Genomic DNA, 25,472 nt, shown 5'->3' on the forward strand with positions numbered 1-25,472 from the left:
CTCACAGTAACTGTGTTTTTAAGATACCTTGCCTCACAGATATTTCTTGTGGTGGGTATATGCCACATATGAAAGATGTGCTTTAAGTAGGAAAAGCAGTCCCAGTGAATGGGATGGACATCAACAAACATTTAAAAAAGAAACATCTTCACTTTCCTCATGAATCTGACTCATCCAACTTTCCTGACTTCAGAAATGAGTGAGATCTCAGATTCTCTGATGGAATTAACCTTCTAGGTGTGAGTTAACTTATAAACAGAGAGGGTGAGTAAAGGGGCTTTGGTTATCCTCCTTGCCCTGAATCCTTGCAGACAGCTCTCCAAACAACCTGGCTGTCTATGAACAGCAAGAGAACATGCTGTAGGTAGAAGAGAAGAAGACAGAGATAAGGGAGCCAGGGGTCCAGTATACATTCCCTCCCTATGCAAGAAGTAGCAATACACTTGAGCAGGCACACTGTGAAATTGGTACAGACTACAGCAAAAACTAGAGTTGGAGGACTCTCCAAGAAGCTGAGACACAGAAGCTGAATCCCATGTCTTCTTTATTCTGGGTGTCAGGAAAGAAGATAAAATTCAGGTGCCATGTGGAAAGATGTGAAAACTGCGCTAGCTTGTCAGCCTGCACAACACACAGTTTTTGTGTTGACAAACAGTTTCCATAGAACACACAGTTTTCTAAAGGTTTTGTTTGTCTGGCATAGCCTGCCCTACTTGTATAGCGCAGAATATTCAACATGTGAATGCTTTTAGTTTATGCATACGTAGACAGACCTGTATCTGAAACAAGGAGCTTAGTTCTGACGTCAGTGAAGTTGGACCAATTTCCATAAGCAGTGGGTCAGGTCAATGAAATCTTCAGTAAGGCTCCCATATGCAGTAGGTGTCTATCAGCTGTGCCTAACCTTTTTTTTTTTTTTTTTTGCATTTATCATTATGGGTGCTTCATGTTTTTCTTTTAGATACAAAACTCCTAGGCAACTTTAATGAAATTGAGAAAACTGCAAGCAATGATACAGAGATTTTCCAAAATGAAGTGGCTATATTTTGAAATAAAATAACTTTAAAGATATAAAGTCATTCTCCACATAAAAAATCTAGTCCTCATTACAAATCAAAAGGCTAGTGGTCCCTGTCTGCTTTCTCTGCTTATGAAACTGTATATGACTGCCCAAACAGTGCTAGCCTGCTGCAGGGTTTGACCTTTCTATTTTATTTATTCACACATTTCTATTATTCTTTGTACACTCAGAAGACACAGATATTTTCAGAGCAGTTTTGCATTAAGGGCTTTTTTTTAAAGTTATTAGGAAGTGCACAGAAAAGAACAAGTAAAGAAAGTGTGCTTGAAGAAATGGGAAACAAAGGACAGAGAGGACAAGGTCACATTTCATTTACATTTTTTCTACGAAAAAAAGGTAAGTTATGAAGATATTAAGAAGCTGCAATCAAAATAACTGGCTAATTAAGGAGGAAAGTTGGAGCAGTTACCATCTTGGATGAATTAGCCTTTCTTTCTGTAGACAGGAGGACTGATAAGGATAGAGGACTGATAAAAACACAATTTGTATGAGTTTCCAACTTATTCCTTCAACAGTGTTTAATAACGAACTTACCGCAGTGCCATTGTTATCTCTAAAAACATCTTGATTAAAATAGTCAAAAAGCTTCTTTTCTAATTGTAGCATAACCTAAAAAAATAGAGGAGAAAGGTTAGCAAAGCTCTGGGATTCAGGTATCTAATACACCGCTGTTGGAAGCAACCCTTTTAGATACATGCAACCCTTTAAAACTACATGTCTCTAGGCGTCTAAAGCTCCTTGTCAGCTTGGCCATTTGGTTGACTGGCAATCAGTTAGAAAAATCCAATTAACTGCGCATTAGGTGTGACAATCTATATCCCACCCCTCCCTTTAAATTATCAGTTTGAAACAACTATATTCGTTCTTTGTAGAAAAGAAAGTGAACGTTAAACAGAGTTTCTATTTACACAGGGGGTACAGAGGGCATTAAGCTGTTTACCTTTCTGTCATTATCAGATTCACGAAATATTAGCTTGACTACTTCATTTGTGTCAGCTGCCCGGATAGTCTGCATTGTAGCCTTCGCACATAGTGTCTAATAAAAAACACAAAGGGAGAAAAGGAAACACGTTTAAACAAAAGATGAGACCACATTTTATTGAACTTGATCAATCTTTGTGTTTTCAAGTGCTGATCCAATGACATCTGAAAGTATGATTTGCTGTAGGTCAAAATACAAAGCATTGCTTATTTAAGTGACTTCTTCTCTTGATGGATTTAAAATAATACACTAAATTACTGTTTGGAGAGAAACAGACAATATTAAGGAAGTATCAATCAAATAAAGCAAATGTTCATTTAACTTATTGCCATGCACACAGGTTCTTTCATAGGTCTGACACTGTATCACACATTATTGTAAACGTTCACAAAAGCCACTTCCTACAGCTAATGACTCTACAGCACTACTTATTTATGTACCACATTTTAAAAAGCTGATAAGTACTTTGGCACTAGAGTCTTGCAGCTTAACTCATTTGCCAAAACTTCTGCCTTGTGAATTAATGCCCCATGTATAATTTGAAAATCCCAGCAATACTTAATGATCTGACATTAAGTTTCAAAGTCAATTCATGATAGCAAATTGCTCATACACCATTCTTTTAAATAAAAGACAACAACACATCTCTAGATATTTTGATGATTGGGTGTCTAAAATGTATTATAAATCAACACTTCATTGGGCTCAAGGTATGAATTTCAAAGGAAGAGTCAGGCCTTGATTCATTAGATGTTAGCCTAGTTGTGGTCCAGTTTTAACAGTAGGGAAGGCTGACCTAGAGAGGAATACAGAACTTGTTGTTTAAAGGGCTTGCTCTGCTACATTGTAAGAGGTGAAAGTCTGAAGCCCTCAGCAAAGCCGTTAAGCATGTATTTAACCTAAAATCATACTTTAGATACACTGAACCTGTACTTTTAGCTAACTTTAACTATGATAAATGCTTATAATGCAGACAGACTATGTCTCCACTGTGGGGTAGCAGGCTTCACAAAGTGCCCTGCAGTTATCCAACATGGGCAAACCTACTGGACGGTGTTTGATACTGCTCCAACCCATCTGCCTGGGCTGCTGGAAGCCACAAAGCAAAAGGCCGAAAGGGGCATTGTGGAAAGCTTATTATTACTCCAAGGCAGAGAGAAAATGGCCAAGATGGGCTCTCATACATGGGAAGCTGTTCAGTTTTCCTTGATTTAGTCTAGCCACCTATGGCAGCTAGCATCTGTGCACAGCCTTGGATAAGGTTTGGTAAAGAATATCCATCTGAATAAAGAGCTTGCTCAAGGACAAGAATTCAGTTAAGAATGGGGAAAGAGGTGATTTCCCTGCTCCGCGTGTTCTCTTCCCTTTCTTAATGGCCAGACAACAGTTTGTCATTTTGCATGATATTATTCCCTTATAAAATAAGTATTTTCTTTGGTAATGGGGAATTTCACATCTGACCACAGGCTTCTTTCCTTCAAAAATATAACAACATATATTGGGATTCATTATTAGAAGTGCAGTATCGATCAGACACAATATCATGAAACTACAGCTTACTTCTCATTTCCCCATTCTGAATTTCTTTTGAAGGAGATGCCAAGCATGTTTTTAAAAAAAAGTCCACCTGCTTCCAAATAATCCAAAACTCAGCTGAGGTTATCAGTGCTAGAGTGGGAATTATCTGTCCAAAAACTTTTTCTTTCAATTTGACAAAAAGGCATTAAAATGACCCTTGATAAAGGCCTCTGTGTGTTGCCACAGTACAAACAAAAAGTGAAAAACCGAGCAATTCCATTTTTAAAGGATAATAACTTGAGTGTGATTCTGTAAAAGCGAAATACAAATCTCATCTTTTTCTTCATGTCTGTGAACTGAACAGGTGCCGAATCCCCATTTTACTGAAGAGATTATGCCCTTGCCTGACAGACTTTTCTTGATTGTTTCTTCCCCAAATAAGCAGCACCACGTCTACGGATTACAAACATCTACCTCCGAGTTTTATCCCAAAAAACCTGGCACAACCAAGGCCCAAACAGGGCCACAGGTGCATGTGGAGTCACAGCTTTCACTGGAGGACAAGTTGTTGGTCACATGAACACAGATGTGGGCTGCTCTTTGAAAGCTTCATCTGCATAGCAGAATTTTGAGGTGTTTTCCAAATGGCTTTGGAGGAGAGAGTGAAGGTGCTGGCAGGAGCTCGCTTGACCCGCTGCGGCTGGGAGGGCAGCGGAGAGGCACACCAAGCTGCTGGGGAGCACGCTGCTGCTGTCCCTTGCTTCGAGGACAGACCTCATCACTTCTCTCTCTCATCTCCAGTTTAGCTTTGGACACGTTTTGTCTGTTTCTACACGTAATTATCGTTTTGCCATCTGCGTCCACAGGCAATTCCCGATGAGGTAATCCACGAGCAAGCCATTCCCAATGTGCACTCCCTCCGATACCGCTATTGAAATTCAAAGCACAGATTAGCTAATCGGGTCAAACCCCAAAAAATAGCGCTTTGGGCTCATGTGTCACAAATCAGTCTGGTCGCCTTTAAAAAGCGCACCAGATTAGAACAAGCACCCGAACAAACCAAAGCGGAAAACTCGCCGCTCTCTAAAGCTGGTTTCTAAAGCCCTAACAAATCGCTCCATCTTTCACTCATTTAAACTTTCCAAATGAGGGTCAATACGGTCCCCTAGCATCCAAATGCTAATGCGCTTAAGTGCGCTTAAGCAGCTTTCCAGAGTGAATGGGCCAAAGAAGGGCTCGAAAAGACAAGGCAGAGTTACTGTCACTGTCAAAAAGTCATTGTAGCCACCCCCGGAGTGGTTGCAATTCAAGAAATTCATGATTTCTGTCTCTTAAAGGCATCTGCTTGAGAACATTTTTTTTTCTGAGCTGCTTTATCTCACAACTTCAGGCCTACTCTAAAAGAAAAAAAGAAAAAACCACAACGCGATCGACTCTTGAGAACCAATAAAGAGAAAGGACCCACATACCTTATTGCTTTCAAATTTCACACGCACAAAAAGTTACCTTATTCACAGACAAAAAGTGATTGGGCAAAGGTTCATTGCTTATACAAGCTGGAGCATTCCTTTTTTCCTCCTCCTTTCAATTTCTACAAAGTCGTAGTCACCCAAGCAGAAAACTTTCGGGAACATGTGCCTTTTTAGACAAGTCTACTTATGAAGGGATTTTTTGTTGCTGGTAAAGAAAATTAAAATGCTATGAAAACACACTGTTTCTTTTTAGGTACTCCCTCAAAAGTACTCTTTTGCAAAGTTAGAATATGGGAATTAGATGTCAAAACTCTTCTACCCAAGTTATCTTTTTTTTACAATTTTTTTTTTTGAAACAAAATTTGGCTAAAACCTTTGCAGCAGAACTGAATTCAGAGCTCAGAGAGAATTCAGCATTCAGCCTTTGCTTAGCAAACACAGACGTGTCTTATTACAGTTTTCACATGTACTGCCTATGCAGGCAGATGCTTCGAAGTATCTTTTTAATAATGCTTTACAATAATTTATGTGTAGTGAATTGTAAAACATAGGAATAACTTTTCTGATAATTGCCTTGGAACATAATAAAAATGTAGTATTATGTAGAAAGTATTTAATATTGACAGTGACAAATCTAGAAATTCTTCTAAACTCTGCAGTCTTTAGATATTGAAAGCCCTCTAATTTACAGTATAAATGCAGCCTTCAAAACAGATCTGCTCCACTATATACACATTAAAATGTTTTAGACTGTATTTCTGCATACTTCTATTTAAAAGGGGTAAAGATATTAAAACAAAATTGTATTACATATACATACAATATTATGTAATACATTGTATATTATATAATTGCATTTTAAATTGCATGTGTATGGAGACACTCTGAACTGCTGTGAACTACGCTACTGTTTACTGTTAGTAGTGCTCTGTTGAAAATTGCAGCTTTTTCATCCTGCACATCCACTTTCTGAGCATTCTTTAGACTTGAGTCCACCTCTTCATGTGTGAGCTGAACTATTGTATGCTTGCAATTACGTCAACAAAATTGTTTGAAAAAAATAGGGCATCCAAGAACACAGTGATTAAAACTTTACAGTTGCCTCTGTCTATTGAATCTAGAGATGTGTATTATTTTTCCCAGTGGTTTGAAAAATCTTTTTACAACTTATTATTACTTTGAAATCTAAACAAAAAGAAAATAATATATTCATTGTTACTTTATGATGACAAAGTTCAGCACTGATTGCAATTGCAATTTCTAGTAAGCCACATGGATTGAAGCAGAAGTATTTCTTGCTAAAATGAACATGAGAGAGTCTGAAGACTGCTAAAATAAGCCAGTTGAAGCAAAGTCTTGAACACATGAGCAACCAAATCAATTAAATTTAAGATATTTAATTTTATTCCAGTTAGATACTCTGTGTATTCTGGCAAGATGGAAAAGACAGAGGAACATGTACCATCTAATTATGAAAATGAAATACTTCCTCTGAAACGCTGCTCAAAAACCAAAATCAACCTGACACTTATTAAATTAGGATAATCAAATGCTTTTTTATTATTAACTGGATGCAAATTGTATTTGAAACAATTAGCGAGGTAAAAGACTTGCTACTTTGGGAATAACAGGAACATCTGTCTTGTTTGGGCTCCTCCTCACTTTAGGAGGGGTTGATATATTTTTCTGGGTATTAGGAGTGTACAAATATTAAATTCACCAAATCACATGGTGTAAGAGAAATAAAATTTGCAAGTGAGAAAATGAAGTTAGATGTAACTGAGTCAGTAAAAGACGTGCATTTAGCTACAGGACAACTAACACCATATTTTTTAAACTGCCATTGAAATGCAGACTCATTTTAGCTGATTTTTCATAACTGTGCAGTGGTATTCACCCACACAGCTTCTGCAAGTAGTTAGGAAAATCATAGAGCTAATTTCCCCAGTGTAAGGTGATAAAAACCCACCTGAAAGGAGAGACACTTTTTTTTTTTTAAACATGAAAAAAATATCCCTTCGATTATAGTTTAACTTGTGTTAATGTTAACTATATAGAGATAGCAATAATGTCTTGAAGTATCTGTGCTCTTTATACTGATAAGCTTCCAGGAGCAGGAATTTAACTCAGCAGTGAGATAAACATCAGCTGAATGAAGAAGAAATATGAAAAAGTGTTAATGAGATGTGACATTAAGTATCGATATGAAAAATTACATTCTTTTTGAATATTCAAAGAGGAGGGAGCTCATGTCCAGGGGAGCAGGCATGGTGGAGGACTGGGTGGGATGGAGAACAAAGGCTTGCTGCACCACTCCCATCTTTCCTTGGTATGTTTCTTATGTAGCATGTATACAATACATCCTCTGATGGTAAGTCAATGCAAATTACACCACACTGCTGCTTGTACTTGTTTCAGGACTGTTCTAACTTCAATGGCAATTTACAGCAGCCCCAATTCTACCACCTGTGAAAGCTTGGCCCAGAAGCTGCTCAAGACCTACCGTAGGACTCTGGTCTCCACTGTAGGGCCCCTATGTTGATTTGCACAGGGGTATTTTGGTTTTAAATACCTCTTTGGGTAGTGTCTGTGACAAAAGATTCTCAGCACTAAGACCCTACCTTCATGCTTCCAAAGTTCTCCTCCGTCCCTAAAACAAATGATCCCTGCTGGGAACAACTTGCATTTCCTTGGGCTCAGTTTCAAATTAGCTGTCTGAAGTTCATTATTAAATGCATTTTCTTGTGCAAAACCTTAGATCATTCATGACAATGTTATCAAAGTGTAACACTAAGCAATGCAAAACCATTTCCATTTGTTTTTAAGGTACCACCACGCTGAGCAGACTGAGACACCTCGGTTTAATGCACAACCTCTGTCCAGCTTTAGATGTAACTGCCTGCTCTGTAGGGTGACGCGCTCTTGCCATTGCCTGCTTTATTACTCATGAAAACAATACCTGGCTCTTAACGGACTTATCTTTGGCAGTAGAGGGTAAGACTTGTATCTACATTTGCATGGGAGGCAGCGGGGCAGGGTCCCAGCAGCACTCTGCTGCCCACTGACAGCCCCAAACGACCCTGGGCTGCTGCGGGACGGTGTGGGAGCGAGCGGCGGGAGGGCTGGGACTGCCGGTCCCCCGAGGCGTCAGATCTGCCCCTGCAGCTCTCCTCCGTGCCAACAGCAGGTTGCAACGACGCCTCTCTTTTTAATTCTCTTCATCAGAAAAGAATCTGAATTAAGCTCAAAAGCCTACGCTGCTAAGATTTGCTGAGATTACAGATCCTGAAGAAAGTGTCAAAGGCCGAACCTTACTTTCTTGGAAAGAATATGCTAGTACAGCTCTGTCCCTGGAGACAAGACTACTAGATTGCTGGTAAGGGCTGCCTACTAGCATCTTGTTCACTTGGAATATATGCTTCTGATGGCACTTGAAAGAAATCCCTCTTGGCATTTGTTACACGTTTAGCAGTAGTAAAATTGAGCTGGTTTATTAGATACTCAGCATAATCCAACTCAGCCACTTAGACACTGTGCTTAATTTATAAACCTTTGATTTTAAATCTGATTTACCTGATTTTTGGCTATGTAACTATCCTAAACATTGTTTTAGTCTGAAATTAAGTAGTTTATTCAGCCAGCTGTTATTTTGTACATGCCGATTTAATATATAGATTTTTTCAAATACAGGACCTTGATTACTACTTGCTCACCTACGTATGTCCAAAGAGAAAGATTAAGAAATAATAGTTTCTCACACTCCTGATTTTTTCCCTGTGGCATCTTCTACCACTCAATTTTTTCAAACTGGAAAAGAGACCTTCGTTATACACTTTGTGGTGCTCTGTCCTGAACAGTTTTGCAAATGTAACAGTCATCCCCCATTTTGTAACTATTTTTTTCAATACTGGTGTTAAATGAACCTTTATTTATTTATTGTTTTTCTTTTTTTTCCTTTTCTTTTTTCTTTTTATTTCTTTTCTTTTTCTTTTGTTTTTTCAGTCAGGTGTATCTCTAGAAATGCAAAAATCAGGATAGAACTTTTCCATCACATGTATTCAACTGCATGGTAATTAGCTTCTAGTTTTCTCTACCTGATTCCTGCTGGTCAGGTTCTATCTTTTTGGATTCTCTTATTTTCCTGACTGTGATCTCCAAGTTTGAGTTCAGCTGAGCACCTACACATTGGTTCATAATTTGCCCTGAGTTCTTTGTCACCTGCATGCGTCAGGAACACAAAAGGTACTCTGCAAACAAAGGTGAAGTTTTCAGGTGAAGGGTCTTGTGTCATCTGTCCCCACCAACCCTATTCTTCCTTGCTATTTAAGTTCTCAATTTAAATTCACTTCCTGACACAGACAATAAAAGACTAGTAAGTTTCAAATTCATTCAGGACTTCCATTAACTCTGTATAAACGCTTTAACACCAGAAAATCTGGAACTTTGAAGCGGTCTGCTAGAAATATCTCTTCCCTCCTCTGTCCATCTTCGTAGTTATTTAGCATCATTACTTGATGTTGAGTAGGGTCATGGGGGAGTTTTCAAAGACAATGATTCACTCTTCCATAATTACAGGAACTGGAACAGTCAATTGTTCCTATGGAAATCTTCTGAAAATATGTTGTCTTGTCCCATGGTCTGTGAACCTCTTGGGAATTATTCACACATTCTTCTATTACTTTTCTCCCGTTACTTTTTCCTGCTTTGGTCAAGCAGGAATACCTGCTTGAAACATTACTTGTTGGACACCCTCACAGTGCTTACTCTTTTTTTACTCCAACTGACTAAGCAGAGGACTGTACACATTGTTCCTGTTAAGCAAAGACTTAGATGAAGCACACAGGATCTCTAATGTAAATTTCTGCAGAGAAATGTAAAACCCCCTCTTCCCTTGAGTTCAGGAGAAATGAAATAAGAGACAGCTTCTCTCCTTATAGCTAAGCTTGCTTTTATCTAACTTTCAGACTAAGAGCTTTCTATTTCTTTTCATTTTAGGATCGAAATAGCCAGTGAACCCCATCTGCTCCTCTGTGCCTTGCAATTGCCTTTGTTTTGAGCGGTAACATTTGCCACTGTTTGTGCTGATGGTGTTATTGTTTCTACTACTTCCATATTTAATGGCTTCTTACAGCCTTACGAAATTAAATCCCAGAGCAATAACATGAAGTAGCAAAAATTTAAGCCAACATCTAGCAAAATTCTTTGGTGCTTCTTGACTCGCTTTCTGAAAACCTGAACATTGAAGGGTTCCAAATAACTGGAGACTGTCAGCTTTATTCTTCCTAACCCTTCCGGAGAGTACGCTTACTGATACAGCCTGCTGGGGACAGACGAGAGCGTGTACTGCCAGACCACAGCTGCGGCACAGTGCTCTGCACAGGAGACTGCTTCCACGTTATCTCATTTGGAATGAGCAGTGTGTCTCAGAAACACTCCCATGCAGTATTCTGTTCCACAAACAAGCACTGCCAAAAAAAGCAAATTCTGGAATAAATTTGCCCTTTAAATATACAGGGCATTTTGTACAAAATCAATGGTGTGACACAGCTCAAGATCTAGACTTAGCTTCTGAAGAATGTGAACCTTTGGCTTCCAAAAAAGTAAACTTACACAGAGGGTATCGTCTATGTAATCTATGAAGTATACTGTTCAACAGCATTTTTGCATTTGACTTCTATTGAGCTTATCCTCAGAAATGAGAATTGGAGCTGACTTTTAAAACATGAAGTGTTGGGTGACTCTGAAATCAAACTACAAAACTACCTAAAATCTATATGCCATTAGCCAGACAAAAGGTATTTTTAATCATGAAGTGGTAAATGTAGAGAAGTATGAAGCCTTTTTTTTTTTTCCTATAATGCATAACAGCAAAAATAACCAGTCCCTTAAACGAAGAGGGAATTTGAGACCCGGAGAATGAAAGTGACAGCATGAGGCAGGAGCGTGCATCTCAGGCTGTCAGCACCTCAGGGCTGTGCTCTTGCTAAGGCTAAGCACAAATGTGAGACGGAAATCCGTCCTCCACCTCATCAAATGACCACGAGCACACACTGTGAAGTAGGAGACATGTTCATGCTCCCCTGCTGTTTCCTCTCTATGGGAAAAGAACACCCTTCCTCTGAGTTTACTGTACAGCAAATGCAACACAAAAATCATGCCCAGTTCACTGCATCCATTTTTTTTGACCTGAACATGTTTTCCAAATGCAAACTGAAATCCACTGTGTTAATAACTGTGATGTGCTGCACAGCGTTATAAGTGAGACAAAACTTGGCTGATCAGGTGATGCCTTGCTGATGTGGCACATGTACTACTTCCTTACTGTACTTTTCACCTTTCTCTTTTTGTTTAGCCTCCCTGACTTGATTCTTTCCACCCTGCCATATCTCATTCGCTTTTCATTGGTTGTGCTCCCCGTCTGATTCCACACCATTTGCTCCTTTATTCACTTTTGAAAATGGAATACGAATACAACAGCCTGTAAGTTCAAATAATTCTTTCCAGCCATTTTTACGTTCAAATAGCTCTAAGAATGACGACAAGGGATTGCTGAATTGTCCTCCTCTCCCATCATGACTGTCACGCAGCCTGCAAGCAGTTGGCTGCGGCAGCACCTGGGCTCTGAAGATGCTGAGAAGCCAGGGCTGCGGCAGGTCCTTGGGGAGCCACACTGCCCAACAGCAAGTTTATTTGTCATCAGCAAGATTCAGACATCACAAAGTACCCCTATTTCCAGAAGACCTTATTCACACATTAAAATAAATGCCTTTTGGATAAAACAAATGAAGGAAATTTTGGTAAAATACTGTGCAAGGTATGGACCCAAGGTTTACCATGTTTTCGCTCATAAAAGGTTAAGATGTATTGGCAGAGTCAGTATGTGCATGACATATATACTGCACACAATAGAAGGATTGGCAACATATAAAGAACGGTCGTGGGATAAAGCAGACAATGTGGAGAGCAGGAAATAGGGTGTCTCTCTTCACACTGCAGTGTAGCTTTGCATCCTCTTCAGTGAGGCTTCAATGGTATAAGAATAAAGGGTTTGTGCATCGCAGTGATATTCAGAATTTTCTCAAGGACACCACCCTCACTGAATGGGTTCAAAACTCAGTTGCTGACCAAGAACAAATTGAATGCAGCCCTTGACCAACTAGAGTGACACTGCTGGTCAGAGAAGGAGGAGGGTTTGGAGGAAGAGCATATTCACACCACTGGCTGGGGATCCAGAGGGATTTAATGCAGCAACAAATGCAGATCCCTGGCTCATTCGACACCACTGGGTGTTGCGCAGCACCACTGAGAGAACAGAAAGCACTGCCAGAAATGCAGCTTCCACAGTCCTCCTGTTTGTGTGGATCAATGATCCATCCAGAGGGGATGGGGGCCTGACTGGGCAAACAACCAGAAAGCATATTTTACGAAATTCTGAAACACAGATTTTTTTTCTTCTTAAAGCAAACCAGGATTCAAATATGCTGAGAAATATACAGAAGTCTCAATTATGGAGAGAGATGGAATAACACAAGTTCACAAGTGTTAATGCAACATAATTTTAAAGCTAACAGCTGTGGACTAGTTAGTGAAGTGCCATTCTTTTCGCTGTATCTTTAAGTGCTGTTAAATTCATTTGTCACTTGATGGAAAGCCAGCAGGCTACAAATCTCCCAAGCACCTCTCGCGCTGAATAGTGACAGGAGTATTCTGTTCTGCCATAAGACAACATTTGTGTGTGTCTCTGTCCGAAGTCATACATGCTATTTTAACTCATCTGCCTCCCCATTCTCTCCAGCCCAGGAGGACAAATTGCTCACTGTGGCTCCCTTTCAGAGGCAGTACAGCGCGCAAAGAATCATGACTGAGCAGAAACACAAGAAACAGGCACATAAAAATTCATCACTTTGGCCTCCTGACCTCTTGCCACTGGGTTTGGCAAACCCTGTCTCAAAAAGTAGCACCAAGGGAGAACTAAGCAGACCGGCTGAGTGAAATTACTGACAAAAAATATCTTGGACACAGGAAAACCCCACCAGATGCTTCATTGTCTTTTCAGAGAAGTGGTGCTGAAAAAGGGGGTGATCTACCACATGGCATATTGGGTGGAATAAGTAGAGCCATTGTTTCAGAGCAGCTCTGTCACTTTACTGACTGCAATACAAAGAGGTGTAAAGCAAGATTTAATCCTGACTTTTTAGTCAGCAGATTAAAACCAATCATGCCAGATGTCCACAAGACTGTTTAACATACAGAAAGCTTTTTCATACTCCACAAAAAGTGAAAGCTGTAATAACTTCTTCTTTATTTCCTCTAGAGAGGCCTTTTTCTCTCACTTTTAGTCAGAAAAAAAGGGAGATATTGTAATGGATTTTAAGATGTGCTATTAATTTTTACTCTAGCCTTTACTCTTCTCCCTTTTGAGACAAAGTAAATTCTTTTACCCACCCAAAATCAGACAGGTATGCCAGAGAAAACTGCTGGTATAAAAAGGCTACGATTTCAAAAAGAAGGTATACCTGTAAGACCAGAAAGGGATGTTCTCAGCAAAATTCACCACAGAAGTTAAAGTTCCTCTCCAAAATCCTTGAGGCAACATGAGATATGACAGTATGTTTGTCAGCATGGTGGCAAATAAATAAATGTATAATGGTTTTCCCCCCTAAAACTGAAATTGTGCTTGTGTGACTTTTTGCACATCTGCCTCCTCACACGTGCTGGCCAGCCTGAGGATGTGCATACTCTGCTGCCTACCTTACATACGTGTACACAGGCACACATCAAATTTGAATGGGTCTTGCATGACCCTTACGGCAGCCCTTGTTAAGTTAAACAGAAACCTCACAGGGAGGATGCTGATCCCGCAGTCCTATGGGGAAGGTGTGCTCAGTACTAAGGGGCATGCCTGGGTAAGAAACACTGCCTCAGATGTGGCTTCTGCATTGGGACCCAAAATGTGACCGAGGTCACTGGAAGCTACCACAAGCTCTAAATATGAATGCTAACAAGTGATATTCGCATTTAAAAATACCCACTCGGTGCTTCTTCATTAAGTGTACCTACAGAACTCTTAAACACTCTGCAGAGTTTTCTTAACCTGTTGCTTTCTTCTTTTTCTATTTATAAACAGATTTATCTCTAAAAATATTACCTCAAAGGATATAGATTCAGCAGTTACAGTAATTTTAAAATATATTCGGTTGTCTTCTGACATATTAAAGAAGTGCAAAAAACTTGTGTATTACCCCTTTCTCTGAATTTCCATAGCCAAGAATGTTGTTAAATTCAACAAAAATCAATATATATATTTAGTTTCTTATATCAAATTGCAAATCATTTCTGCATTTAAGAAAAATAATAGACTTTACCTTTGATAAAAAGTATAGAAAAAAAAATCCCTTAAAATTCCAGCATTACACCGACTTGCATACTGTACATTATTTACTAAACTGGAAGCTTATGGCAGTAAGATGATGTCTTGCTTGATATCCCTTATCTATCCAATTGCCTGTGGAAAAAATTACAACTGACATATCTGTTTTTTTTTTCTTGTCACGCTCCTTAACAAAATTGTCATTAGCAGTTCCTAAAACAAAATATCTTATTGAATCACTGACCTAAAACAGTACTACTAAAACCATTTTCTTCATGTTTATCTAGTCAATATCTAAATGAAAACAGTTAAGATCATATGATACTTTTTAGTACTTTCAGAGAAATACACATAAACTTACCATTGTGTTAATACACAGTTCTGAGAGGATGCTCTATTGAACTGTCTAAATCAGCTGTATCCATAACTGCGTAGCTCCTCCCACCAGCAGAATTAATTTTCCATCCTTTAAAACTAGGATGTCACTTCTGGATTTCATATGAGACAAAAGGATAAGCATGTTTTGGCTAATCGTGGTTTATAGCACCGTAAACCATAGCCACAGTTACTAGCCTAGTACCGTGTTCTCTTTCCTGACACTGTATTCCATTAAGTTAATTAAGCTCACTGTTCATATTTGTCCATCCATCATTATCATCCTTATTTTACCTTCACACGTCTGGTACCATACTGGTAATTTTGGACAGGTAGGTCCAAAGTAAAGGCCTACCTTTACTAATGTTTCTATTTTCCCCAGTGTGCAATGATGACTGATAGGTGTAACACACTTGTTTCTCATCTTCGGGCATTTCATTCCCATACTGAAAAGACAAGCACTATAATGAAGATGATGGTATTTTCTTTCTAAGGAAGTCCAACTGGTGACTCTCAAGAAGACTAAGTCAACTAAGCATAAATCTGACTAGGAGATCTCTGCCAGTTAAACACTTTTTTCACCACTATTTCATCCACTTCAGAATTTACACAATTTTAAAATTATAATTCTGCTCCCTCTTTCTGAATTTCTTCAAGCAAGTCTTGTGGGTGGCCTTCAAGATACATTTTACCAATTTTTCATGCCCATCCCTCGAAATGTGACCCTGCTCCTGTGCTTTTATCTGTCTGACAACTTCACACAGGAAAACATGCAGCCCCTCTGATAGCATGAAATCGGAAACAATAGCCTTTGGAAACAAAAGGGGGTAGGGAGGCAGGATACAGTCCAGGTCCTGGCTGATTTTAGCCACAAACAGATGTTCGTAGGTCCTGATACCCTGAGCAAGCTGAAAGGAAAAGCTTGTAAAAGAAATGGACCTTAAAAACAATGTATTGAAGAGCTTTAAATAAAGGCAAAAGGAAAGCAATATGGCTTTCAATGATAAATCTCAGCAAAGAAAACCAAAGTGGTACCATGAATTTCAATGATGCATTTTTCTTTTTCTCAGTGAACTCTACAGCTCATTTTGAAATAGCTCAAATCTAATCTTAGTTTACAAGTCTCCCATATTTATTAAAAGGTTACAATGCATGCATTTTTAGTTTCTTGTAACTAATCACTTTAGCTGGGAACACCCAGTGAAGTCCTGTAATATAGGCTAATGCTATTAATTCAAAAGCTGCTTATAGCTCAACAAAGAGGAATATGCTGAAAGAATCTTGATTGGAAAAAATCTTAGACTACCTCTTGGAACAAATTATGTTCAATCTCCTTCTCTTTTCATGTGCACTATTTCACACTCAAAAAAAAACCACGTAGAGAATCTATGAAGCGCTGTCCTGAATCGGACCAGGGTTCTGTTTCACAAAAGCCAATATGCACCATTTACAAATGAAACAAAGTGTAGAGTCACTTGTCTGACTGAAGTTTCTGCTTTTGTGATTAAAACTCTCTTCCTCTTTCTTGAAGAGTCTGCCATCCAAAAGGGCCTGTGCCATGCTCCAATGCACAAAATACATGTATTCATTACAAGAGAAAAAAAAAACCTGAAAAAATTGGCACAAAAGCGGGTGCATAGCTTAAGTCCTGTTTAGGATAGCCCTCACTTGAACTCTGCACATTTGCATAGATTTTATCTATTAGTTGTCTGCATCAAAAATATAGTGGATAACTAAAAGAAATGTTTCATCATCTGTATGAGGTCAGGTGCAAATTTAACTTGTTAATTTTTAGCATCAATGAAATACAGATGATAAAGAAATAAAGAAATCGTATCTTACTTCACCAACACGGAAATCTGTAGAAATAATTTCAATTAAAAGAATATTTGAGACAGAAGGTATCTAAATCTGCTTAGCAAGTCTGAAAAAATTATCAGTCAAATCTCAAGCCAAAAGTGACCATGCATTTCTCTTGTCAGATCATTATGCTGCACCAAGTTCTTCCTGAACTGAAGCAAATAGCATCTCTTTGACTAAAACAAATCTTCAGAAAGACATTAGCTCTTGATAAGACATGGAGCATCCACCAATTCCTCAACCATTCCAAGAAAGGAACTTCTCATTGATCACTTATGTGGCTGATTCCTCATGCATGATTTTTAATTTGAAATTTTCCGCTACCACTTCCCAAATATTATCTGGGATAGGATTAGGATCATTGTTGTAAATAGAGCAGACTGTGGAGACCAGTATTCTAACTACAAACTCCTCAGAAACCCTCTCTGACCTATCAGCCAGGGCAGTTAAAGGTAGGTTTAATGGTTGTCTAAGGAAGCTAGGTACAGCAAACCTGATGCTACCTGTGAAAATAATTCCTCTTTGGCATCCAGACCTGGCCTAGGGTCTCTAAAAAAATGCAGAGCCCCTCACTCTCCTTCCATGCCAAATCATGCTTTTTAAATACACAGAGCGAAGATACTTGATGTAATTCATTGTAATAGCTTTGCATCCACATGTAAAATCAACTTCACAGTTGGTGTTACTTTTTTTTTTTTTAAATATATCCAAAGATGAATTAATGATATATGCCATGGCATTATCATGGGAGCTGAGTTTGACCCGTTTGCCTTCAGTAAGACCTAATGTCCTTATGACTATTGACTCCTCAAAGCTTCTATACATGTAAACACAGCCAAATGCAAAGTTAAACAATGTTTTCGACGAACTTATTTTGCCAGATGATTACTTGGTTATCATTTACACCCAAGCTGTTAATCTCATTACAAACTTTCTTTGTCAGACTCATTATCTGACTTCACTATATCTTTCAATTCTTTTATCACTAGCAACTTTTCTTTTAGTTTGTCTGAAATGAATGTCTTGCTAATGAGCTTTCAGTTAATGAGGGGCTTGCTCGGTGCTCCCTCCTTTTGTCTTGTACCACAAGGTACCACAGGTACAAATCTGTCCTTCTCTTAGCATTCCGCAATGTCCCAGGTACTCCAATTTCTTCTCAATCAACATTAAAGACTGTACGCTAAAGATGGACAATTAAAATTGTCCAGTCCTTCTAGTTAAAATCATCTTCGCTTGTTAGTAAGACTACTATATGCTTCATAATCTTCATGTGCTGAGTGTATTCAACTGTTTCTTCTAGTGCATTGACCAGAAATACATACAGAACATGTCTGGTATTTCTGAAACACCATTTTCAGTTTGTTCAAGTATATGTAATAAAAGACTTAAATTGCTTTTTGTTCTTCTTTCTAAATGGAATCTGGTTAGATATAGTGAATTCCTGATCCTGATGTAAATGCCTAAAAGTCATGCACATAGCAAATAGCCCTCCCAACTAAAGGAAAGAATAATGAAGCACAACAAAATGGCAGGAGTGATAATATAGGAGGAACCCAATGCCCTACTGATCAAACCCACTTTTTTTCTGCTGGATGACCGTCTCCCGTCTACAACCTGTTCAGGCACCTCTCTAAATCTCACAAAAACTTTGCTTCAGCCAACATGCTGTGGCCACACCTGTGTGCTCTGAAAGTGCTGCTGTCACAGCCATGGTGAAGGTGAACAAAGAGCAGAAGACAGTGAGCCACCCAACTCCCACTTACTGATTTAACAGTAAGCACACACCACCCAGGGGACAGGAGGCGCAAAGCTTTCTTCCTTTAAATTATACAGAAACATGTCAAGTGAAAGAGATTTTCAGCACATCCAAGGAAAACATCAACTCTGAATTTTTTACTGTTAGATGTAAACAGAACTCTCAAACATTTCACTTGTGTCCAACACTGATAATCTGCATGAAATTCAGCGCCTGTTAAAACTACAAAACCAAAGACAATTAAAAATAAATCTTGCTGTTTTATTCAATGTTATTTACAAGGAGATAATATTTGAAAGTGTTATACTCGATAAGACTCCAACACCTAGTGAAAAATTCTCATATTTACATAGAGGATATTCATTATACATTATTCTAGGCTTTTGGGCCTGTCTTCAGATATTTCAGAGAGAGAAAATCAAAACAGATCAGGGTTTTGAACGGCATTTAAAAATATTTTTTTCTTGATGAATGTTAACACTATACATACTCGTGCATTGTACTACTGAACTATATATAATAATTTGATTTCAGAATTGTATCAACTAAGCAACCAGTACTTTTTGAACTAACTGTAACATGTTTTACTCCATAAAAGACATCTATAAATTCTTGGAATGATACTCAATGTGCAGGAAATTCAACTGCCAGTGTTCATGGATTTTAAAATTACCATTACTAAACCACAATAAATTAGCACACAGAGTTGCTCAGTTTAAATACTGTAATATTACAGGTTTCAGTGCAAATTTTATTTTACTTCTGAGGAAATTATCAAAGGCAAGAACAAAGTTAATGGTAGCAGCCTACACATACCCTTCTGTATCTTCAGTGAACATTCATAGTTGAAAAAACTACTGTGCAAGTTATTGGCAAAAAAATCAAGCAAAACAGCCAACTGTATAAAAATCATTGGGAAAAATAGCCTTTCATTTCAATTGTCACAGGTTTTCAGCCAGAAATTCTGACAGCAAGTGGTCAACTCAAACTATTTGCTAAAGCACATACAATACACAATACCAGGCAACTGTTTGGGACTTCTGCAGAGCCTAACTACAATAGAACTACAGCCTTTATTTTATCTATCCCTGCTTTTATTGTTTGTCATTGTTTCTTAGAGTTACTCTGCTGTCAATATTTGAAGAACAGAATCCTGTCTTGATATTGATTTGCTAAAGACTTTGAATCACTGTCTTCATAATGCATATATTTTAAGGTAAGTGCATGCAAAAGGTGGAGGTGAAGCTGCTTATTGAATTAAATCAATACAAGACACCAGATTGGCAATTATCTGGTATTCATTTTATATGATGTAAAATATCCACTAAACAGAAAGAAAAAAAAATTTCCATCTCACCTTGGCAATTTCTAATTCAAATTTCTTGTATACTCTCGACCTTTGGCTTGCTTAAGTTCAGTTGTTGTCACTCTTAAACATTTAGCACATACTTGACTACTCCAAATGCTAGTGAAGATTGGGTTGCATAATGCTATCTTTTGTGATACTTGTATGGTTCACACTGAAGGGCACAGAAAGAATAGCAATGGCAGCTACAGTCTGGAGATGTGCCTCTAAGGGGAGCTAAGGGCAATGCCACAGGGATTGCATGACTCAAAAAAAACCCACCACAACAAAAAAAAACAGTGAGGAGGAAATACAGTATTCATATGAAAGAACAAATCTATCCAGGTTATGTTTGTGCTTCTCAAGCTTAATGACAGTACTACAGCTATACTGTGTTCAGCTGAAAATGCATCAAAAAATTAAACTGTTTAAATTTTCAGGAAAATGTTAGTATTGTATGAATAAAAGTAATCTAGAAATAGCATTACAGAAACACAGAGATTTCCATAAGGTTAATCCAGTATGTGCATTTCTTTACTGTCTCTATGAAAGCGAGGTAATCTGAATGCCACATAAAAGGCTTGCTAGAAGACAGGAATTTAATGTAACTATCAGCAATGGTACCATAATCTCTACCAGACTTTGTAAGAGAAAACCTTTTAGTGAGGTTGGAGAGTAAACTAAAAACTTTTACTTGTTTGAGGGCTACATGCTGGTATAGAGTACATGGGTAGGGTATCACTGACAGATGGTGCGAATCTTCCTATAGCTACCATCCATCATCCCTAAACTTCACCAAAGCAAAGTTACATGCTGTTCAGAGCTCTGCTGCATTAAGTGGGGATCAGGAAGAAGTTTTTCCTCCAGGGAGCTGATTTCATAGCATCATAGAAGCACAGACCAGTTTGGGTTGGAAGGGACCTTAAGGACCATCCAGTTCCAAACCCTTCTGCCACCTTGTGCCCACAGGGAGCCCGCGGGGTCGAGGCAGCACTGGCTCCGCAATGGTGTGCGGTGGGAGGGCTAGCCCCCACATCCGTGGCATCATGTGCGTCTTGATCAGCCCCAGCCCTTCACACAGCATTTCTGCCACATTGGAGGAGCAGCTTCCAGGGAGCACAAAGGGGCAGACCCTTCACCTGCTTTTTGGGTGCTATTCTATGGGACTACAAAGTGCCATTAACAGAGCCTGAACTCAGAATTCGCTCTTACCACAATGCCACTTCATGTATACATTTTTTTCAACCTCTATTAGAAAGTGCTGTGTAGCTGTTAACATTTATTTATCCCACTGGAACAGGAAGTTACAAAAGTATTTGCAAAGTCAGCACCAGAGAAGTGGTCCTCTAACTATCCAATGACATGGAAAAAAAAAATCCAAGGAAATGGCAAAAGCCATTTGAAGCCAGATGAAAGATCCTAATGACTCTCCAGAAATGTCCATCTGGGCAATTCACCTTGTTCTTCCAGAGGAAGACACTATAAAGGAATATGATAATTTTTGAGTATTTTATTGGCATACTCTTTACTCATTAAAGGAAAAAAAATCTATTATATGATTGTTGAGAATAACATCAGACTGTATAGGTCAAAAATTGACTGACATCACTCTGGACAAGCATTATTGAGACACACAAAGGAGCTGTTGTGCCTTTAAGCTTATGGTACATTGCAACGCAGTAAATGAAAAGCCACTATTATGAGGGGATGTTTATGTCAGTGTCTGAAACAAATCTTCTTTCTACTAGAATAATGCTGTCTTAAATTGTTAACTGTTGATCAGATAAACAACATGTGATAAAGATCCTATAATCTCTTTTCATAAAATTCATTTTAACCCTTTAATGGCTTTATATATTAAATTATGACATTATTGAGCCCTGCGAAGGCTTTTAGTAGCTCTAAATAATATCGTAACAGAGCTCTTATTTAAGCAGTAATGCAAAAAATCATGATTAAATTTTAAATAACATAAAGATTAAATGCTAAAATTTTCACAAGACATAATGTATCAGTCACCACCAAGAACTTGTCACAACCTCCCACCCTCTTCACCAAGAAAGCCTATTTGTAGGGCTTGCTGTAAGAAGGAACTAATTTGATTTCCATGGTCAGCCTGCAAATTTAACAGATGTTTTATGCAGTGCAGGATATGCAGAACCTCTATGGCACTGTATTACCAAGACCAAGGTGATGCTATTTCACAAATGCAGCTTGCACAAGATATACTCCTAGTGGTCCTTCAGTCTTTAGACAGGACATGTGGAAAGCAGAATGGTCCCAACATCATTTCAATACTTCTACCTTTTCAGTAAGTAGTTAAAACAAATGGTCTTTGGATGAGGGGAACATTTAATGCTGCACTGTTGATCTCCTCTCCTAAGCCTCAGAGATGAAGTTTAAAATAAAGTAATTTACTGCTTGCTGATTATCTGAATCAAGCGACAAGAAGACACCGGACATGTTTATGAAGTCAGAACAGATGGCTGAAGAGTCCCTCCTTCAAAGCCCCCATCTCTCAGCAGGACTTAACAGGTACAATCCCTGCTAACCAGATCAGCCTTTGCTCCTTGCCAGATAGGCATCATTGCTCTTGGCTGGGACAAAACTATAGTTCTCCTGAACAACATAATTTCTGTGACAGTCCATCTCCTTTATGCTGCACAGATGCTTGAGCAAGACTGCAAGGAAATGGTCCAGGCACTAATGTGAGGAGAGGGAGCTGGGCACTGTCTGGGGACAGGTCCTCACGTCACAGGAGGCATTCCCTGCTCAGGGGAGAAGAGAAAGCCTGAACTAAATAACATTCGCTTGTAAGGCAATCTTAATGCAGACAGCTCTGAAGAAGCTGGAGGAAAGAGAAATAGTTAAAAATCTAACTCTGCCAAAGTGCTTTATGTGTAGGCCTAAATTGTAAGGCTACAAGCCAACATACAATGTACTCAACACCTTTATCTTAATGACTTCATGACAGAAATTCCATTCAGAACCAAACTCAGGAGAACCTCAGAGAAGAACCTTGCTTCTTCTCTGCAAGAGACAATTCAATAACTTGCTGATAAGTAAATATACAACTGTGGAAATATACAAACAGAAATGAGCATTTTGTAATTTTTATGCAAGTCTGAGTGGGATGGCCACAAATATAAATAATATCAAAATGGATTTATGGAGTTATAATTATATATTCAGAAAGGTGTTAATAAAAGGAAAGACATGACATGGTCACAGGCAGGAAAATATACTGAAGCACACTGAATTTAGTAGGAATTTGTCTACTGAGTTACTGGAATTTGCTTAAATTACCACAGTTGAAAGATTTATTCTGGAAAGTAACTCTGTTCTGATATGTGTTTTTTTTAAACTCAAATTGGAAGATTTTTTTGACTGAAGACTGCACATTTTATTTACTCTTATTTATAATGTTTATTTGCATTAAACCTTATCAATATCTTGTTTTGTTTAAGGCAACAACCTGGATCTTGAAAAGAGAGAATGAATAAGGTTTGTAACCATTCAAAAAGCTGAAACTTGAGGTACTCAATCCCTGACAGCTTTTACAGATAATAGTAGTATCTTTTTGTCATATACTATACTATCAAGGCATGACGAGGTCCTGTGGCCATTAGTCACTGATACAGCAGTAGGGCTTAAACTACTTAATATTGGAGTCAATAAATACCTTTTTAACCATTAAACTCGACAGTAAAGCTCTTCTGAGCTGAACAAAGCAGAGCAGCTTTCCAGCTGCAGCAAGGCCTTAAGGCAGCACTGTGGTGTAACAATGGATGCAGAGCAATACTGCATCTTGCAGCTCTCACACAAACCAGTTTGTCCTGTGGGAAGATGATGCATTAACTGTGAAAGAAGATGTGGTATCTGTCTTTTACTCCGAAAGCTCCTGTACCATTGTTACATAAGAAAAAGAAAGCCATATGAATCTAAAGATTTTTATCTGTCCCAACAGGAAATGATAGTGACCAGGGTTAGAGTTAAATCCCAAGTGCATCAGCAAACAAGTGTCTGTACACAAAGGTGGTTTCTGCCTACCTTATACAAATGGCCTACACAAATAAGCTTTGTATATCTGGAACATTACAATTTGTCCATTCTCCATAAATACTACATTTAGCATTAGTTACTGGTAAGGGGGTGCTACTATCAACTTTTTTGCTCCCATTATAGTAATGACAGTTCCCCACCCCCCAGCACTAAATCTGTGTCTAAATCTAAATAAAAATCTTCCTCCCCATCCTGATCGAATATCAGTCTTAATTTCTGTGTTCCTGTGTATACTATAGAGGCAGATATGATCCTGTTCCTTGATTTTCATATGGATGCCCAAACCCTTCTTCATTTTGTTTTTTGATAAGCAAACAAAATATTGTTCTAGATTACAGCCTGTAATTTTGAAAATTCCCAAATTCCCCTTCCAGGCTTCCACTAATGACAATCACAATACGTACATGTACACTTTTTTTTTTTTTTTTTTTACTATGAATGGGTGCCTTTTAGATACTAGTGCGCAATTTGTCCATAGACATTAACACTTTGTATTACAGTAAGAACCAGTAAAAATCACATGTTTCAAAAGAATGCTTTTTTTCTTCTTTTTCCAGGTACACAAAATTGTTTCAAAAATTACATAAATTTGGGATGGTGAAAAAATATTATATGGCATCTATTCAGGTGATATTTGGCCTCAACTCAGTTGATAAGTTTTTATACTGGATATAAGCAGAAAAAAAAAATCATAGTTGGCTTTAGTTAAATATATATTAGGGGTTCTCACTATGCATTCTAATACTTCATTTAATTATTTAAATTATTGCTTCTTTTATAGAAATAATTTTCAAGTCAGGAAATTATTAATGTTTATTTATATGTATGTTTTTCTAGCTACAGCCCCTGCAATATGATAAACCCTCTTGCCCTGTGTGAAAAGAGCAATTGATTACTAAAACTCTTAAAGGTAGGCATGCAATGAAGTGCTTTCTGTATTCTGATTCAAATGCTTCACATGTTACAAGACCCCGGGCACTGTCAAAGTATTTGGCAAACAAATGTCAGGATCTGTTTGGTAATTAGCATGTCATCAAGCAGAAATTAACCTGCAATCCCATTAGGTAGATGAGCATTGTTAAAACTTGGAAAGTTGCAATGGAGACCTGGAATCCGGCATTCTGCTAAGACACTTTTTATATGTGAATTTGCAGGAAGCTTCAGCCTCTTGAACTAGACAGCTTGAGTAAAGCTTCAAGGTTTCCCTGCGGATATTTTTGTCTTCTATACCAGGAACAACAATCCTTGTGCTAAAAGTGATCCGCAAGCCCATGACAAAAGATGTGCCCTCTCCAGGAACTTCCTTTTTCCCCCTGCACCTTTCCCTGCCATTTAGTATATAGCACAAATCTAGGAACTTGAGCCATTCAGAAATAGTTTGTCCTCAGAAACCACCACTTCTCCCAGAACAGCCCCACGGGCCAGTACATATATCCGTGGCAGTAACCTGCAACCAGTGAAAAAGAAGAAGGTTTCAGGCACCCAAAATGTCATCCATCACCATCACTGTAAGCTAGGTGATGAATGGCAGGTGTGGCAGCAGCCAGCTCTGTCCCGGGCTGTGCGGAGACGAGCGCTGCTGGTACCGCTGTCACCCGCCGTCAGCCAGTGCCAGCTGAGTCTCCCAGCTGCCAGTTGCTGCCACGCAAGG

General features: G+C 38.5%; 1 protein-coding gene across 1 annotated transcript in view; it reads right to left on the bottom strand.

Annotated features, from left to right (window-relative positions):
- Positions 1-25,472, bottom strand: part of INPP5A (inositol polyphosphate-5-phosphatase A) — a 253,893-nt gene that overhangs the window by 38,982 nt on the left and 189,439 nt on the right. The window contains exons 10-11 of the mRNA XM_035547561.2: positions 2,022-2,117; positions 1,616-1,690 (exon numbers count right to left, since the gene is read on the bottom strand). Of these exons, the coding sequence (XP_035403454.1) occupies positions 1,616-1,690; positions 2,022-2,117 (171 nt within the window). The remainder of the gene's footprint in view (positions 1-1,615; positions 1,691-2,021; positions 2,118-25,472) is intronic.

Source organism: Cygnus atratus, chromosome 7, assembly GCF_013377495.2.
Source record: "Cygnus atratus isolate AKBS03 ecotype Queensland, Australia chromosome 7, CAtr_DNAZoo_HiC_assembly, whole genome shotgun sequence".
Classification (NCBI taxonomy): domain Eukaryota; kingdom Metazoa; phylum Chordata; class Aves; order Anseriformes; family Anatidae; genus Cygnus; species Cygnus atratus.